General features: G+C 35.9%; 1 protein-coding gene across 23 annotated transcripts in view; it reads left to right on the forward strand.

Moving 5' to 3' along the window:
• The window catches only part of CELF2 (CUGBP Elav-like family member 2), a 449189-nt gene extending 437042 nt beyond the window's left edge, over nt 1-12147 (forward strand). For 12 of the 23 annotated variants that reach the window (XM_044280047.1, XM_044280053.1, XM_044280064.1 and 9 more), the window contains 3 exons: nt 2706-2873; nt 7427-7598; nt 9099-12147. In XM_044280047.1, coding sequence (XP_044135982.1) covers nt 2706-2873; nt 7427-7554 — 296 coding nt within the window. In that variant the 3' untranslated portion in view covers nt 7555-7598; nt 9099-12147. The remainder of the gene's footprint in view (nt 1-2705; nt 2874-7426; nt 7599-9098) is intronic. The other 11 variants (XM_044280051.1, XM_044280056.1, XM_044280070.1 and 8 more) reach the window with 1 other exon arrangement.
• Nucleotides 12148-19557: the final 7410 nt, after the last annotated feature.

Genomic DNA, 19557 nt, shown 5'->3' on the forward strand with positions numbered 1-19557 from the left:
TGTTTGAAGGGGCCTCAGCACTCAGGCGAGTGCTGCAGCGGCTTCATTGAGTACCAAGCAGAGTGCTGTCCATTGTATAGTGGCTGTGTTTAGTATTGCAGCTCACTTGAATAGGACTGAACTGCTGAAAGGTCATGTGACTGATGAACGTGCTGCCACAAGCCTAGGCATAGGCTCCTTCCAACAGCTGATCGGCAGGGATAGAGGGAGTCAGACCCCATCGATCAGATATTGATCACCTTTCCTGGCTTACTTTAAGTCAGAATGGTGTGACAAAATGTTGCAATTTTTATTTTATTTTTGGGGGGGTTGTACAATAGTTGGGAGGGTGTCAAATAGTTAATAAATGTAGGGCAAATGCTTCATCCCAAACCAGTGTCAATAAAAGCAAACTGGGTCACATTACAGTTTAATATACACCTAGTTTACACTCCTCAATGAATTTGCATACAACGCGGGAGAGATTAAAACTCCTTTTAGGCAACTCCCAGTAGCAAATGTCTTGAAATCATAATATATTGACATTAATGTACTCATACAACTGAGGTATTAACTTGTCAGCAGTTTAGTATTTTTTATGTATTTTGAGCAATCTTTCCAAACCAAAGTATCAAATGATCTTAATAGGCAGTAAAACACAAAACACGTGGGCGTGATATGACCAATACCAGCCTCTACAGGTGCCCATTGGGTCCTGGTAAGGTAATCACATCACCAGAAGGACCTGTCACTTTTACAGAAGAGATGACAAACCCATTTTAGCCTGTTCATAGATCAAAATGGAGGCAAAGTAGTTGCCAAACATCAGAAGGGCAAGAATTACACATTGCTTTACTCACCTCTACACGAAGCTTCTTTGAGGTAGTAAATGTGTTTGGGATTCCCTGAGCGTGGAAGCATATGTTTAGGGGGTTCCCCCTAGGCAATTAGGTTGAGAAGCATTATGTTGGCTATGTTAGGCTGGATTTACGTGAATTCAATTTTACTTAAGCAAACATTGACCCATTGACCAAAACTCTTCTGTTACAATAAAGATACTATGATGAAAAGTATCTTTATTGTAATGGAAGAGTTTCGGTCAATGGGTCGGTTTTCGTTTATTCTGATAACCATTAACTTACCAATGTCACAGTGATCAGATTGGGAATAATTTTCTGACAGGCAATGATGAGATCCAGTGATTACAATGGCAATTTATCTGTAGTAGTTATCACTATGACCTAACAATACTGGTCAGTTGCTGTCTGTAAAGACTTCATTATGTACATGGCTTATTTGTCATTTATATTTTCTGTACGGGGGCCAGATGGTTGCCAAGGGGGGCGCAGGCACATCAAAGAGAGTGTAAATGCCAAATAATTGAGCAGATATGCCATAGAAAAGCATAATACAGTTTACATATGGTGATCGTTTTTAATGTGACAGCAGCATTTATAACACCTGCAGTGTGTTGCTGTATAAACCAAGGGGGAAATTGATCAAAACGGGTGTAAAGGAAAACTGGATTAGTTGTCCAACCAATCACATTCCACATTTTTCAGAGCTCCTTTTGAAAATGAAAGGATGAATCTGATTTGTTGCTATGGGGAACTAAGTCAGTTTTCCTTTACACCAGTTTTTATAAATCTCCCTCTAAGTTTCTACATAATATACTGGGCAAATGAAAATGCTGTGTAGCATAGTCTTAAACATATGTTAGATATAAGATGCTGGTGTTAGTTATAGATGTTCCCTTCCTGACCTCCTCTCGACTTGACCTAACCTGAGATAAATGTCATGAGATGGCCTGCTTTGAAAATAAAACAGGATTATACACTACTCTGTTGGGAGATATTTATGATATACGTGTCTATGTGTGGCCACCTATTGATCAGGATACGATTTGCAGTTTGGCAAGGTTTTGCTAACAAGTCATGATAATGTATTGAATTTGTATCATAAAAAATTGAAGTCCCTAACAAAATTTGTGGAAGGGAAAGGTTGGACACACCTGTATGGTATATCATGTCCTACTGTGTGTCATGCCTTATATCTTATCTATGCACTGCACTCCAACTTCAACCAGTTTATCCTACTGGGAACTGCTTAATGAACGCATGTGCAAGTTATTTTTGAAAGCCAGACAGATATTTAAAAGGGTTCTATACTTAATGCAGTTTTTTTAAGGGATTGCACAATAATAATCCGATCATAGGGTTCTCTAATACTACAAACCAGCTCTAATCTGTGAGGGAATCAAGCACCATGTGATCAAAGGCTTTGCATCACCACCATAGGAAAAGGAGGCACAGTAGAGTCTCCAGAGCTAGTAATCCAGCAACCATCAACAACTCCCCCTTGATATTATGCAAGTTTCTATCAATAGAAACAGCCCTGTCATTGGTGTTTGGGATATATACAATTTTATTTAAAAAATCTTTGTCAAAAATGTTGGATTGTTTAATACAGATAGGGTTTTTTTCTAGTCCCATTTTTCTAATAATATATAGTGGACTCTTATAGAGAATAGATTAATTTTGCTATGTTAACCATACTATAAATGGCATTCGATGGTAATTAACAATGACATTAAACAATTTCAATAATTTTCTATGTATGTCACCTAAATAGTGTTTATGACAGATATACATTGCCAAATATATTATAGATTGCCATATTTATTTTAAAGCATGCTTGAAAAGAGTTTCTAACTATAGTGAAGTCAGGCCTCCTTTTTTCTTCCTCTCAAGGCCCGGAAGGAGCAAATCTCTTCATTTATCATCTACCCCAAGAGTTTGGTGACCAGGACATCTTGCAAATGTTTATGCCTTTTGGAAATGTAATCTCTGCTAAAGTCTTCATTGACAAACAGACCAATCTAAGCAAGTGCTTTGGTAAGTAGAGTTCTATCAAAATATGAAATATAGGATCATAATTATCAGCTATTTATTTGACCAAATAAAGGGTATATTTTCGTGGTTGCAGACGGTTCTTATAGTGGATTTATCACTGTAGTCATAATTATGTCGAATGCACTATTAGCCTATGTAACAGACAAAATAGTGTGCCTTTTGGATAATAGCACCTAATACAGAATATAGCAGATTTATGGTTATGGTGATGTGTCCATCATACTCATGCGGGGAGCACTGTTCTTGCTGTCCAAAATGTGATCTGTCAGGAATCATTGGAATCCATTCAAAAATATACCTGTCATCCTGTAGCCATCATAGATCTTTTTTAGTCTGACAAAGTAATTACTCAATTACTCGTGTTCAAAGCTGAAACGCTATGTAAAAGAGCATTCCTCCACATTTGGCCTGATTTAGTATTGCTATAATTGTGCACAGATTAAAGGGATTGTCCAGCTAATGAAAACAGGCTCAGATCAGTATAAAATAATAAAATAAATTATGCTCACCTTACCAAACCCTCCAATACTTCCTAGATCTCACAACCAGGCTCTGTTTTCTGGGCCTTCTTGACATTTAGGGAATTACTTTCACACTAGCGTTTTGGCTTTCTGTATGTGAGATCCGTCATGGGCTCTCACAAGAGGTCCAAAATGGATCAGTTTTGCCCTAATGCATTCTGAATGGACAAGGATCTGCTCAGAATGTCTCAGTTTGCCTCCGATCAGTCTCCATTCCGCTCTGGAGCCGGACACCAAAACGCTGCCTGCAGCGTTTTTGTGTCCGTCTGACGAAACTGAGCCAAGCAGATCCCTCCTGACACCCAATGTAAGTCAATGGGGACAAATCCGTTTTCTCTGACACAATCTGGCACAATAGAAAATGGATATGTCTCCCATTGACTTTCAATGGAGTTCATGATGGATCCGTCTCGGCTATATAAGACATAATACAAATGAATCCATTCATGACGGATGCATGCGCTTGTATTATCGTAACGGATCAGTTTTTACAGCTCCATGATGCATCTGCCCAAAACACAAGTGTGAAAGTAGCCTAAGTTGTCATTTCTTGCCTGTCAAGAGGGTCCATGAACAGAGCCTGGTGGGGTACCCAGGAAGTATCAGAACAGGAACAGTGGTGGAGTATCACTTATTTTATTACTTTACACCTATCTCGCTTGTATAAATAAATACTTTACCTGAAGCATACTGCCGTCCAGCATGTGCATGTGGCTTGCCGGTCATTGAAATATTTAGGACAGTATATTAGTTCCTTTTTTAAATTTTGTACTGTTTAAAATGAGTGATGCACAGCCATAGAGTGCACAAAGGAAAAGGACTACAAGCTGACATGTAGGCACAGTGAGTAAATGAAAACTAATTACTTTTGGTGGAGGCGAATGCTGTTCTATACTATCAGCATGTCACTTCAAGAATGCCTAATCGCACTGCTTTGTACTAACGGCAGGCACACCACTTACCAGGTGGCTTTGTTCCTATCGTTTCTGCTGTCTCCCTGGTCATATGATGTATTGCGACACTATTCTTGCTGTCTTGCTCCCTAAAACTCAGGAATTATTTCCTAAAGCCTTTACTCAAGCACTTGTAAGGTTCTGTTTAACCCCTTGTGCAATAAAAGCTAAAGGCTGTGAAGTTATTTTCTCAAACATCTTGTTTAGATTCTGCACTTTTTACTTCACCACTATTTAAAAATAAATAAATAAAATCACAAGTAATCCATTGCCTTGATCCGTAGTAATAGCTATTTGAAGCTTCTCTTTAAAGCACTAAGTTTTGTCCTCTTTTACTTTTACACTACAGAATAATTATATTCATTCTGTAGCTGAGGTGGCTGACATTCATTACAAAAGTTTCTTAAAAGTTGCCACCACTTTAAACATGGCTGCCACACTGATGTATCAAGATAGTGGATCAGATTTCTGAAAACCATCTAAAAGAAAAGCAACCCATCACAGATCAGCTTTTACTTTTCAAAAGCAAACTATGAAATGAAAGGAGCTGTGACTGGTTGTTAAGGGCAAGTTTTGTTTTGGTGATAAAATTTGGTGCTTTATATGCTACAGTGGATACATGTTACAATAGGACTGTTAAATGATGTTTTCTTTTTTAATGCCCCCCCCCCCCCCTATAAGAACATCTCTAGCGGATACAATATTTTTGTTGCCTAGATTCATAATCATCTCTCATATTGTATTAGTATGTATTTTGTAACTATACACTACAAACTTGTTTGTGCTTTTGTGCTTTCTGTATTCAGTGCTACAGTATGGTTTCTGCATTGTATTAACATACGAAGATGTGTAATTGATCCTGATGCTGAGTTATGCAATTCTTCACAGTCAAAAATAAGCATAATTTGAGCAGCTCTCTCCTGCCTGGAAGACCCACTGTGAGGCACGGAACCGCTCCCTCACCCACACTGGGAGCAAAATAGAGATAAGTGCAAAAGAGGAGTTGTCCAGCCTTTCTTCGTGGTAATCTAGAAAGCACTTTATTGAGTAACAATTGCTAAAAACATCCAGATACAGGTTGCATAGGTCTACGTGTTTCGGGCAGAAAACAGTTTAGCCCTTACTCATGACTTTTCTGCCTGAAACGCGTAGACCTATGCAACCTGTATCTGGATGTTTTTAACAATTGTTACTCAATAAAGTGCTTTTTGGATTACCACGAAGAAAGGCTGGACAACTCCTCTTTTGCACTTATCTCTATTTTGCTCCCAGTGTGGGTGAGGGAGCGGTTCCGTGCCTCACAGTGGGTATTCCAGGCAGGAGAGAGCTTAAATCTTCACAGTGTATAGTCTTTTAGAGAGATTTATCAAAGCTGGTGCTAAGGAAAACTGATTTTTCAAAGCTCATTTAGAAACTGGAAGGATCAATCTGATTGGCTGCTATGGGCAACTAAGCCAGTTTCCTTTAACACCAGTAGATTTTTTGTAGAGTTAAGTTGCCCATACACATAGCATAAATGTAGACAAAATGACAGATTTTGACCTTTTCGGCCAATTATTGTTTCATAACTATGCACAAATATCATTTGCCAAGGCTGACGGCATACTGTTGTCTGCGAAAAATGTGACTTTTCAGGTTGGATTTTTTGCAGTTGGCATATGGTATTAATGGTCAAATGTGCCTGATCACGTGCTACATTGTGCTAGCATACAATGTTATTTTTTTATAGTCCTTCCCTGATATGTCACTTTTGCCTGGCAGATTGATGATTTTTCAAATGAACATGGCCAGTAATTATTTTATGTGTATGGCCATTTGTAAGCTAGGGTCACACCTTATTATTTTTTTTCTGGAAATCCACAAAAGTCAGAACATATATAGTAGCATACAGTTGCATCCATTTGACAGGTGTTTTGTTTGATTATTTGAAGTGGAAGTGGATTTATTTTTTCCTTTGTTTTTCTTCTGATGGGGCAAATGTTGACAGGGCAAGCACATGCAAAAGTACACCTTGTGTTTTGATACATATACAACTGACTTCCATTATTTAAAAAAAGTGTACCCTACCATTTAGTACTTTTGCATCAGCAATCGCATAGAGCTATTGCATATGCAAAAGCTCTCTCTGCTAAATCTGAGATTTAGCGGAGAGATATGTGCCAAGATGACACACATTGGCTTGTACTGCACCTTTTGAAAGCAATGGGAGACTTTACAAATATGTTTTACATTTACAAATATGTTTTACATTTCCTAATGTGTGCAAAACAAAAAATGGTGTGAAAAGAGCTATAAATATTGCCTCATACATAGCCAGAGTCTTAGTCTAATCATTGCATAAGGTTGGAAAGTCGGACCATATATGGTCACCTTTGCTTGCAGACATGTAATTCCCTGTTCTAGCCTAATACCATTTTCACAGAATTAAAAAGACAAATATTTTGTGAGATACTGTAAAATGCTGATTCTAAGACTCTATGTAATTCCCTGTAGTGAGATTTTATAACACATTTCATAGCCTAACATTTGTAAGTAACTATTTGAGACGAAGCGCCAACACTATTACCAGCACCATGATACTTATCACGTACTTCCAACACAGTCTCTTCTGTATTTCACTGTATTTTCATCCTAATGCCAAACCAACTTCTTTGCTGACAGTATTCTGTATTCACAGCATGCTCCAACGTTTTCTTTCAGTACTCTGTATGTTCTAAGCAGCAATACTTTAACAGCACAGATGGTTTATTTTATGAAATGCAGAGTTAAAGGTTCTTTAAATCCAAACAGCCATTTCTCTGCTTAGTGAACAAGGAAGAGAGGCATTTCACCAACTCGTAATGCCAAATACTTATTGCTTTATGACTATTAGAGGGAACTTTTCCAAAGTGTGAAGTTAGAGTTTATTGGACTATGGTGTATTTGTACCATGTGTTTGTATTAAGTCTACATGTAGTGTAACTTTACTGTCTATGTGCATAGTTTTTTCTAGAATGGATAAAGTTTAATCAATAAATGTTTTAGTACCATCATTTTATAATGTCCTTCCTGTTCTTTGCAGGCTTTGTTAGCTATGACAATCCTGTGTCCGCACAAGCTGCTATTCAGGCTATGAACGGCTTTCAGATTGGCATGAAACGTTTGAAAGTTCAGCTGAAACGCTCCAAAAATGACAGCAAACCGTACTGATCTTAACCCCAGAAGCTTTCTGCTCCTATTTTAGCTTTCTTAGGGTAAGTCCCATGAGCCAGCCTTTTCTCCACTGGGGGCTGAGGAGGAAAACATTGCCAACACTCACCAAGAGAGACAATTATTTTTACATTAAACGCTTCCATTCCCTTCTACCCCGAGCCTCTGCTCTTGCCATTTACTCTGGCTATATTTTCTTACCCAGAATCCAGCAAGTTGTTTAACAATGTTCTGTTCCAGTTTACCATTTCCCTATATTTTTTTTTGTATGACATCTTTAGATTTACAATAGCAGCGAAACAATGTGCAATTAAACTCTGCAACCACTGGTGCCATCAAACGAGAAAACAAAAATACTGAACACACGTTAAAGGTTCGAGGACCTGGTTTTATAATAGTGACACCAGCAGTTAAGAGGCTAGTGTGGTGGCCTAATATGAAAATAGTTGCCAATCTACGCATATTTTTTATTTCTTACTTATTTTTTAATTAAGGAACACACTCACACAGACAAAAACAGAGTCCTTCCACTGCGTCAGATTGTTTTAGAAAGTTTTGTTTACAGGAGGTTCTGGTTTCTTGTGAGAAAAATATTAAGGACCAGACATTGCTGGCCTATATGTTCTTATGATATTGAATTCAGTTTGTTTGTTACATTATGTATGTTGTTATTTATTATAATTATATTATTATTATTATTATTATTATTATTATTATTATTATCATTATCATTATTCTGTTTTAACAAGATGTGTGTTAAAAAAAAAAGTCTTTGAGAACTGTTTCTAAAGCTACAGGGTTTCAACATAACTAGAGTGAATATACTTGATGTTTCTTGAGAGATAAATTTAATAATAAAGGAAGCCACAGGCCTGTAAATTTTATTTGTAAAAAAAAACATTTCTATTTTTATACAAAAATTTTTACTGCCTCAGAAATAATGGGAGTTATTTATTGTTAACTTATTGGATACATAAAGAGAAGTTCTCAATGCTAGATAGATACCTTTTCAAATAGACTCTAGAGTAACAAAATATTTAAAAATAATACAGTTTTTTTTTTAGTTGAAACACCCATTATGCACAAATCACTCTCTTCCGTTTCTATGTTTTGTTTGGTTATTTTTGTTTCCATTACGTAGTAAAAGGAATGTCCTGTGACTTATTTGTTGTGTGGCATTTGTTCAAAAAGGCCGCCTTTCCCCTTCTGTAACCGTACCTGTCCTCCCCAAAGCAATCCATCTGCACTAACTCTAACTAGATGGTTTCTTTTGGGCTGTTCATTGTGCTTTGTGTTAAAATATATTCTATATGTTTATAAATAAATGTGAACTATGAATGCATATAGATTCTAATGACTAAAAAATGGCATTACATTTTATTCTCACACTGGTTAACCTATTCAGTGGTGGAGAGGACAGAACTGCATTACTTTCCAATGTGCTACTGATAACACCAACACTGATGGGCTTAAAAAGTGATTTATGTTTCTGCTGCATAGATTCTGTGTAACTTTATACTCTTCCTTGTTTTTTTTTTCCCTAGAACATCTCCATGCCTGTTAGTTCACCGTTTGCCTAGCATGTCCCTGTGGCGTCTGTAAAAAAAAAAAAAAAAAAGTTTCATCGTCCCGTCATTGTTTCTGATGTCTTTCTGACCTCACATCATATTTGATCCTCCAACTGACTTAGTTTGACTTCTGAAATTTGCATGTGATCTCATCTAGCTATGAAATCTGGGAAAAAAAAGTCAATGTGAAAAGCGTTGCAGCGTTCACGCAAGACTGAAATTTACTATAAGATAATTACAGAGAAAAAAGACAAAAAAACCTGTGGCAAAAAAAAGTTTTCTCGTTTTTTTCCTCTTTTTGTTTCATAACATAAACAGACTTGAAAGTATTACACAGGGATTAGCATTCTGTCTGGTCACTGTTTCCTAAAGCAATATGTGTCCAGGAAGGCAGAATGTTGGTTTCTAAATGAAGCAGACAACTTCCAAAACAGTTTGAGAAAACTGTCTGATTTTAAGTCTCTAGAGCTCTGTAATAGTTTTTACATTTTTCAGGCAGTGTAAAGTTTTTTGATAAGGCCATTTTAGGTGGCTCACTTTCTCATTAAATTATATATATAGAACCACTTTTTTGTAGATTAGTATAAGAAAATATTTACCCTGTTTTGGGGCAAATGCTACCTAGTTCTGTCACCTTTTGCTGAACTGACTCACAGTTAGACAATCCATGGTTTAATGCACATGAAATTACCTATATTTTATACTGTTTCAATGTACAGAAAAGAAGGTAAATGTATACCGTGTCACGTTGGTGCTTCTGTGAATTTAGTTGTGGCTTCATTAAGTCTTAAAGAGTCTTCAGTGTTCTATGTTTAATACGTTTTAAAAGAAAAAAAATTGGTTTACTTGAACAAAAATAATTTTCAAAAATAAAGAGTCTGTTTGCTATAATTTCATGTGAAACAAAAAAAAACTATTCCAGAAAAATAAGTTTTGTGTTGGCTTGTAAAGCATTGATGTTCTTATTTTCTATTGTGGGGAAACTTAGATGTGTTTGTGTTCAGCAAAATGTGACCTGTTTTTTTTTCTTCAAAAGAAAAAAAAATCAGCGGAAATAACAGTGCCAAATTCCAAAGGTACTTCCTGCCTAAAGCTTCAGTGTATTTCGTGTACGAAGTAATTTGATAACATGGGTATTTTATTATGTGTTTTGTATAAATCCCTTCTATTTAAAAAAGAGAGGTTACAAAGTTTGTTAACTTGCTATCCTGTGGTCTTGTTGCCTGAACTTGTTATTGTTTGTTATATCTCTTTGATGTTTTTGGTAAAACATTGTATACAGTAAGTGCCCATGTTCCACTTTTTTAACCACTGCACATCAATCCTGTGAAAGCAAACCTCACAACTGTACTTTTTTCATGGTCTGTGGAAGTCTTCATGGTGAAGAGGGTTGAACGGCTGTTCCTTTCAAGCATACTGTCCTAAAGAATCAGGGTATATAAAGCACACATAAGCACATATATGGTTTATAGAGCACGTGCATATTGTCTATGTAGAACCTTGAAGTCATCTATGTTACTAATACGACGGTATAAACTTCACTAAGCAAAGGAAATCCATTATCGAAAGCAGTTATACAGCACCTGACTTCAAACGTGCCATACATGTTATGAATTTCTCTTCTCCATTCTTTGTATGTCAGCAAAACTGCTTGGACCTTGTATTTTACTGTTTTTGGTTTCCTAACTGGCATTTTGTCTAATGGCACAGATTTAGGGTTGGCCTCTTTCTCCTGCTATTATTCCCTAAATGGCCATACTGTAATAGCATTTGATTAATAATACAGTGCCTCATTTTTAAACCTCACCAAATGCTATTGATAGACAGTACCCCCCATGTACAGTGAAATTTGTTAAATTCGTAATCATTTATATATAGGTCCTTGCCAGTGTTTACTTCTCTACTCCTGGGTCCTACCAGAATTATTTGAGGGCTATTTTTGTATGAGAAATGCACAAAGATTATGACTAAATTATATCTAGATGTCATTCTATGAATATATGTATAGAGATATATATTATAAAACACATATTTTTGTTATGTAAATTTATGCAGATTTGGGTGCATCTAAAAATGAGAGAGTACAATTTCTAGTCTGAAATCACTTGCAGTGTTGTTACAGTGTGCTGCTTAAAAACTTAGGATTAAAATGGTTGCAGAAACCTTTCACAATGCTCAAGATCCATCCCATCCCCCAGTTTACAGTTGGACAGCACAGAAAGCCGATTCTCTTAAAAGCAAATAATTGCAAGAATTGAAACGTGCTTACTCTACCCCATTACTGGGTAAGAGGAGTTGAGTGTCCTACTGTATCTAAAAGAATATGTTCAGCACTGATACAGTTAAACACAAGGTTCGCACTGAAGGATATTGCTTGAAGGACTAATACGTTCAACTTTCTTTTCACCTTAAGATTCTAGTTTTTTGGCTTGTGTAATTCTGAAGTCATTTTAACTGTTTTTATTATCTCAAGTGCTAAATACAAATAAGAAAAAAAACGTGTAGTTTCATAACATTTTAGAACTACATCTTACAAATGAAATGTATTTGTGTTAATTTTTGTGCTGTGAGAATTGTCGTTTGTAGATTAAATAAGAATTCATTTTGTTTCGATTTACAAATAGTTTTTGAGTATTGTCTGAGAAAAGCCAAAGTTACTGCAATTTTAGTGGAAACTGTAAGATCATTTAAGTATTGTTTATGTTTTCTTGATGCATTTTGGTTCTGTTGTGTGATGGAATTTGAGCCAAAAAGAAAAACAAAAAAAAACAGGCTTTCCTATTTCTACTAACTGATTGTACTTATGCATTTTGTACCAGTGCAACATTTTATACTGGAGATTAAAAAAAGAAAAGGATAAGTTGTGGCTTACTCTTGAAGGCCCTACCATGACCGATTTTTGAGTTTGATTTATGACTGGTTAAAAGAACGGTGTTTTGCTTTCAACATTTAAAACAAAAAAAAAACCTTTGGCTTGCTTTTTCCTTTGCTTATACCTAACATTAAGATTATGTCTAAATGGACAGCGGTAAGTTACACTTTTTATTATGTGTTGTGCAGTTACACACTAAGGTAATTAGCGCTAGACGTACACAGTCACTTTAAGTGGATAAATGTATTAGTAACAACTAAAAGAAAAAAGAAAAACAAAAAAATAGGGGTTTGCTTTTTGCCGTTTAGAACAAAGTTTTTTCTGATTCTTCTGTCTTCATTGTGAACATTACTGTGTAGTTAAAACAGTCAGACTTATTTTTGTAATGTATGTTATTGTGTGATGCAGTTTTTTGCTTCTGTCTCCAATATTAAACCATTTTCCTAATACTCGTCTCTTTGTGTGTTGTGTTTGTTGGTGCTCATCATGTAGTAAAGCATTGATACACTTCACTGTGTATTGTCTGTTTTTGTTTCTTTTTTTTTTTTCTTTTTCTATGTTGTGTATAAATACTAAACTCAATTCCATTTGATAGAAAGCCCATTGCAGACAAAAAGGAGGGAGCACCCATTGAAATACCCCTACTTTTTGTTCCTTACATAACCGATTGCAATAGGGTTTACATTACATGTTAATCGGTGTGTTTCTAATGCAGTTCTTGCTTCTAAGGTGACAAAAATGCAACTTGTAATTTACCTTGCAAGTTATGATTTGCAAAGGGAATACTATACTATTACTAAGCAGTTTCCCTAAGTGACTAAAGATACTGGGATTATGGATAAATAATCGTTGATTGAATATGACTCTCATGATGCTCTGGGATAACCTTGAAGTCTAAGAATAGTTTCTAACCATCCAGTACCATGGTAATATCCAAATACATTTTGCAATATCTCAAGTTGTTTATCCCCTTAAAAGCATTTAACATAGAAAATGTACATTTTCAATGGAAAGAGTTTGAAATACATTTACATACATCCGCAAATTATAATTAAGCGCCTTATTTACCTCTGTTGAATGTTAGGAACTTATTTATCATCTTGGATTCTTTTAATGAATACATTTAAAGTTATTTCTAAATTGTACCCCCTAAGGTACAATTTAGAAATAACTTTTAATGTATTCATTAAAAGACTCCAAGATGATAAATAAGTTCCTAACATTCAACAGAGGTAAATAAGGTGCTTAAACATTGATATCAGATTGTTCTTTCATATCAATACTTTGCCTTGAATATTACATTGCAATATTAAGATGAATAGTTATGATTTCTGGGAAGAAAGGCACATTATAGATAAGCAGAGCCAATACTTACAGTTCAGTCAAACATCAAAGTTAAAGTTACTGTAAATATGTTACATTAGCTATTCTGGACTGATCCTGCATTTCAGTCTATATTAAACTCTGAAGATGTATTACAATTGTGCATTGTATTTACAGACTATTATATTTTTTGTAGATTATATCTAGCAACTGGTGTATAATCCACCAGCAAGCTTATGTGTAATGGAGGAACCAAATATTTATATTATCTACTCTTGGAGAAAAATTTGACTTGTCCATATTTCATTTTCCAATTGTATCCTAACCCAGATAAGCAGACGATTTCCCAAGTAGGAATCAGCATGCACATTTAGTCTAGTCTAGTGTGTTAATGGAGAGACTGGGGTTGGAATTATCAGCCTAAACCATTTTTATTTGACCATTATTATATCTATATAGCCAGCATTAACATCAACATTAGTACTTTTAAATTAACATACAGTATGCAACCTATGAAAAATCATAATTTTGCTAGATATCAGATCACCATAAAGAATACCAAGAAGAATGAGAATTTACAATAGGAACAATTCAATTCAAATATTTATTTAAGCATTGTTCGATTATTATTTGTTGTCATTTTTCTATTTTTTTGCTTGTTCGTCTTTACCAAAACGCAGTAAACGTGACTATATGTGTGGACCAAATGTTTGTCAGATTAGTCTAGGCTATAAAAATTATACATGATTGCTAATTAGCCAGAAGACAGTTTTAAGAGGATCAAGGAACACTGTATATCGAAGGGTCCTTTGCAACTGTATAAATCAAAGCATGATATATATAATACTTTCTCTATACTATGTGTATTATTACCTGCACTATAAGGCTACCTTCACACTGTTGAGGGCTGTCTTGAAAAAATTCCTCATAAAATTCCATGTGGATTTCTGTGCATTTCCACACCAAATCCACACCAAAAACCTCATGTGTTACTTGCCGTTTTTGGTGTGGGTCTGATGAGCTTTTACCGTGTTGAAAAGGGTAAAATCCATAAAAAAGAACCACACAAAGAATTGACAGGCTGCAGATTACACGGAAAGAGAAAGCAAAGTCTAAATAAGATTTGTCTGTACTTACATACACTTTGCTAATACAGTAATACTCTGGGCTTTTTCCACAGTAAAAAAGTGCATAATCTGCATCATTATATACGAGTAGCCTAAAACTATTCCTGGGACCACATCTACATGTGCAATCTATATAGCTTGCGACACCCTGTATGTACAGATAGATGCCAATATTTTCTGGACATATTATAACATGAAGTGGGTCCTTCTTAATAGTCTATCCAGATTAAAAATAGAAATGCACTTTTACAGTTTATCAATAGTTTGCATAACTTTTTTTCTGCTGATGATTTTATAATTCCCCTGGTACTAAAAGGGGTACAGTATATGAGCCATACAGCTATATCTACATAGGATTTGATAACCATTGTGAACATACATACTATTAGAGGGATCAGTGTAACTGCATTCTAAAGAATATTATATGCCATATTAATGAAGGTTCTGTGCCAGTTCTATTGACATAAATTACACTATATTTTGGGTCAGTAAAAAGATGTATTCACCAAAAGCCAAGTACTGTATTGGAAAATTGACTGAATGTTGCACTGTGCTTTCAGATAAGTAGAGCTCCACAGCACTTCAGCCTTAATTATGATTCTGTAGTCTTCTAGAAAATCTCAGTTTCCATAAGTATGTGAAGCTAGGCTATACAGTGACATGTTATATGATGTAATTATAGATCCACATTTTGTTCCGGTCAGGAAACAAAAATTGCAATTTTACACAATATGATATAAGTGACATTAATTACAAATTTTGAGATGGTCTGCTCTGTAGTATCATCATTTCAGATAAGTGAGCTCAGTACATCACAGGCTCAGTCACATTTATACTTATCAAGGATCATCTACTATTGGATTGGCTTTTATTCTTCATCCCCATTGTAGTTTACTGCTATTATTGTGCTTTGTTTTTGCTCATAATCCAAAAGATTGAAGAGATTTTTTCTTGGTACAAAATGACTTTAAAGAAATTGAAATATAATATATTCATGGTTAAACTATGCATTGGTTTTCAAGAACACAACAATGGATGTCTATGAAGAAAATGGAAAATAAAAAAGAACATAAAAGAAAACAGTTGTCTCATTACATTAAATATTCCAAAAGTAAAAATGTTATCACGCCGGCTTAAATGAATGTTACACAATACACTGACATTTTGGATTTCCAATAACCAAACATTTTTAAGAAGTATGAGATCATGATCTTGTTGACTTTGTAAAGAACACATTCAACCAAATTAAATTACTTCATGGTCAAAAGAAACACTAAGAACAGAATACAACATTGTGAATAATAGCGTAGGATCTGGATTGGTAAAAGTTCAATATATTATTCACGCATAGAAATACATTTCTGTGAGAATGCTTCTTTCAATTTATCTGTGAATGTGATGGAGTCTACAGTAATTGTGAAAAGTACAAGTCCATGCATAAAAACAAAAATAGTACCACTTAGCTGGTCAGATACTTTAGGTCTCATTTTCCCAAACAAATGCTGTGTTCACAGTTGATGATGGTAAAAACTGATTTAGCAGAGTATAACAGATAATCATAACAGATCCTTCATATAATCATGGATCCTGATGCAAGTGTGAACAGATGGGGTCATTTATCAAACTGGTGTAGAGTAGAACTGGCTTAGTTGCCCATAGCAACCAGTCAGATTTCACCTTTCATTTTTGACAGCTCCTTTGGGAAATTAAAGGTAGAATCTGATTTTTTGGTATGGGCAACTAAGGATACTTTCACACTCGCGTTTGGTGCGGATGCGTCATGGATCTGCACAGATGGATCCGTACAGAACGGATCCGTTTGTATTATCTTTAATATAGCCAAGACGGATCTGTCTTGAACACCATTGAAAGTCAATAGAGGACGGATCCGTTTTCTATTGTGGCAGATTTTGGCAGTGAAAAAAATTGTGTGCCAGGACGGATCCGTTTGGCTCAGTTTCGATACATTCTGAGGGGATCCTTTTCCATTCAGAATGCATTAGGGCAAAACCGATCCGTTTTGGATCGCTTGTGAAAGTCCTAAACGGATCTCAAAAACAGAAAGTTAAAACGCGAGTGTGACAGTAGCCTTAGGCTACTGTCACACTCGCGTTTGGTGCGGATCCATCATGGATCTGCAGAAACGCATCTGTTTAGATAATACAACGGCTTTAACATAGCCAAAATGGATTCATCTTGAACACCATTGAAAGTCAATGGAGGAAGGATACATTTTCTATTGTGTCAGTGAAAATTTGACATATTGTGTGTAAGGATGGATCTGTTTGGCTCAGTTTCGTCAGACGCTGCAAGCAGCGTTTTGGTGTCCACCTCCAAAGCGGAATGGCGGCTGAACGGAGGCAAACTGATGCATTCTGAGCGGATCCTTATACATTCAGAATGCATGAAGGGCAAAACTGATTCGTTTTGGACCGCTTGTGAGATCCCTGAACGGATCTCACAAACAGAAACCAAAACGCCAGTGTGAAAGTAGTTTAAGTCAGTTGTACTTTACACCAGTTTGATAAATGACCCCAAGAGTCTATGAATTGTTCATACATGATCTGCCATCAGATAAAGTGTTAGGCTGAGTTACTTTGGGTTCATTGGTGGAAATCATTTCAAACAGAACACATCCCCTTTAAATTTAATTGCAAACTGTGCTGGTTTGTTGTACACAAAGTTCATAGCACAAAGAAAACTTTACCATTTATGATAAACAGATAGCAATCAATCAGCCTTGTTGGCTTCAGATAGGACTGGTTGTTCATTGCTAGCCCTGATGAACCCACTTTTAAATGAGTACTATGTTAAAGCCTAGGGCCATTGGATAATCTCTTGGTCCCCTGATGGCCAAGTCGAACTCTGATCTAAGAGAAGCTAGAAATATCAGTTCACATATTGCAAGGATGCTAAGAATCTGTGCCAGTTTACACACCATATAAAAGCTGGTAGGATGCATAGAGGAGTCCTGCGTGGCAGTACTGCCTTGAGCTGAAGACCTGAGTAAAAGAAGACAGACTTGTTTATTATAGATATACTGCCTGCCAACCTAATAGAAAAGATTGTGGTTGTTGGTCAGTATTTTCCTAGCAGCTTCAGCCCCAAACATAGCTCAGCAGATTGGCACCAGTGTTGCCAACCTAAATTTTTTCTTTTTGCTATACAATTTATCCAAGGATCACGAACAGCCAACTAATTACGATTATTTATGCATATCTCTATGCATAGCTCTATATTGATATGAACTAATTACCAGCATTTTCTATGAGCTGTAAAATGATGAAATTGCTATCACAGTAATCTGCTAAAGCACCATTAGCCTGAAAAAAATTTGAGACACTATTTTGTTTTGCATAGACAATGACAAGTCCCCAGTTTTTACAGATTGCCCAGGAATTTCTGGATGGAAGGCAATCCTGACTGGCGTTGTGCTGACATAAAGGAAAGAGCATCTTAATTATTTACAACTTGGAGAACCTCTTCAAGTAAATCTCCATGGATTAGCATATCAATAGAGAAGTAGTATTAACTTCATTGACTTGTGTTCTGAACTGTGTAACCATCTTCATATCTTTTATTACTTGGCTGCCTAGAAACAATGAAGGTTTATCCCCCTCATAATGGGAATGACAATGATATTGGTATATTAATGCATTATAATTACACTGGTGGATCTTCACTTTAAAGGGAACCTGTAACCACCATAATGGCCACACAACAGCCTGAAGTTCCTCACAGCTTTGGTCATCATGTCTGCAATTATGTTTTTGGGTAGTTAATCTTCACACTGTATGCAAATGTACCATTTGAAGTCAAGCAGCAGCAGCAGTATTGATGGTCTAACTCAAGCTTGCCATGCCTCCGTCTGCCTCTTCGATCTTGATGGATCTCTCTGAGTTTGTGTATGCCATACATGATGTGCCTGAGATCCAATCTGACATATACAAGCATAGAGACATCCATCAAAAGTGAAGAGGTGGCATGGGGAGTGTGGCAAGCTTGATTTGGATCAATAGGACCAATAACCCCTTGATTTCAAATGACCCATTTGCATACAGCACCTTGTCAGGATAAAGAAGTATTTTTTGTAGCAAAATTATCTATCAGACAAACTATCCATAAACATTCCTGGGGATATAATAACTAGGGCTGTGAGGGACTCCGGTGGTTGGGGACCATTGTGGTGATGATAGGTTCCCTTTAAGCACAAATTCAACATTATGAATAGCAGGGCATGGTAAGGTTCCTGGCAAACATCATATCTGTCAATAAAATTATCAAATTTGCAATGGTGTTAAATGAGACTTGGAAAAAAAACAACTACAATGGGAAAGACTACAAAACAAAACTCAAAACAAAAAGCTTATAAAACCATAGGTTACAGAGCAAGTTATACAACAAATGGCTATTAGATATCAGATTGTAACACATATCTGTGTAGATATGTCTAGACATTTACCGTTAATGGCCAAGATAAATGTTGTACTTTGTAAGTACTCCTACAGAGTAGATTCCATGTATGGCCACATTTAGATTAGAAAAACACAAAGTTGCACTTATAGTGACTGAAATGCCATATTTTTATTTCATAGTTTTATTTTTATTTCAGAGGAGCCAAGTAAAAAAAAATATAATAGGCAACATAGCACTAGAGTCATGTATAAGTATGCAAAAATATACTATAGATACAGGACTCATTGCTTCATTTTCAAATCATATTCTGTGTCACTGGAGTCATGTATAGCCTGTCCCTAAGGAAACATAATGTGAAAATGGAAATGTTAAATTGGTATCTAACATAATACACAGGTTTGAAACATTCTTTGGAAACCAAGGAAAACACTGTTAACTTTCACACAGATGTCTCCAAACCTTAATAATTGTTCTTGTGAGTTTTTTTTTTTACTGAAAAACTCAATACTGTATACAGTAATGCGTAACTGACTTGAAGGATCATCCGTTCCATTCGAAGGCTTATGAGGAAGATTCAGGTTCACCAGGTACAGTGGATAATAACCTCATGACTGCTGTCAAATGGTGCTTGACACAACATACTGAAATAAGTAATGCTCTGGACTTGCACAGGTGAATCAGCCTATAAGAAAACACT

The sequence above is a fragment of the Bufo gargarizans genome, chromosome 2 (genome assembly GCF_014858855.1).
Source record: "Bufo gargarizans isolate SCDJY-AF-19 chromosome 2, ASM1485885v1, whole genome shotgun sequence".
Taxonomy (NCBI): Eukaryota; Metazoa; Chordata; class Amphibia; order Anura; family Bufonidae; genus Bufo; species Bufo gargarizans.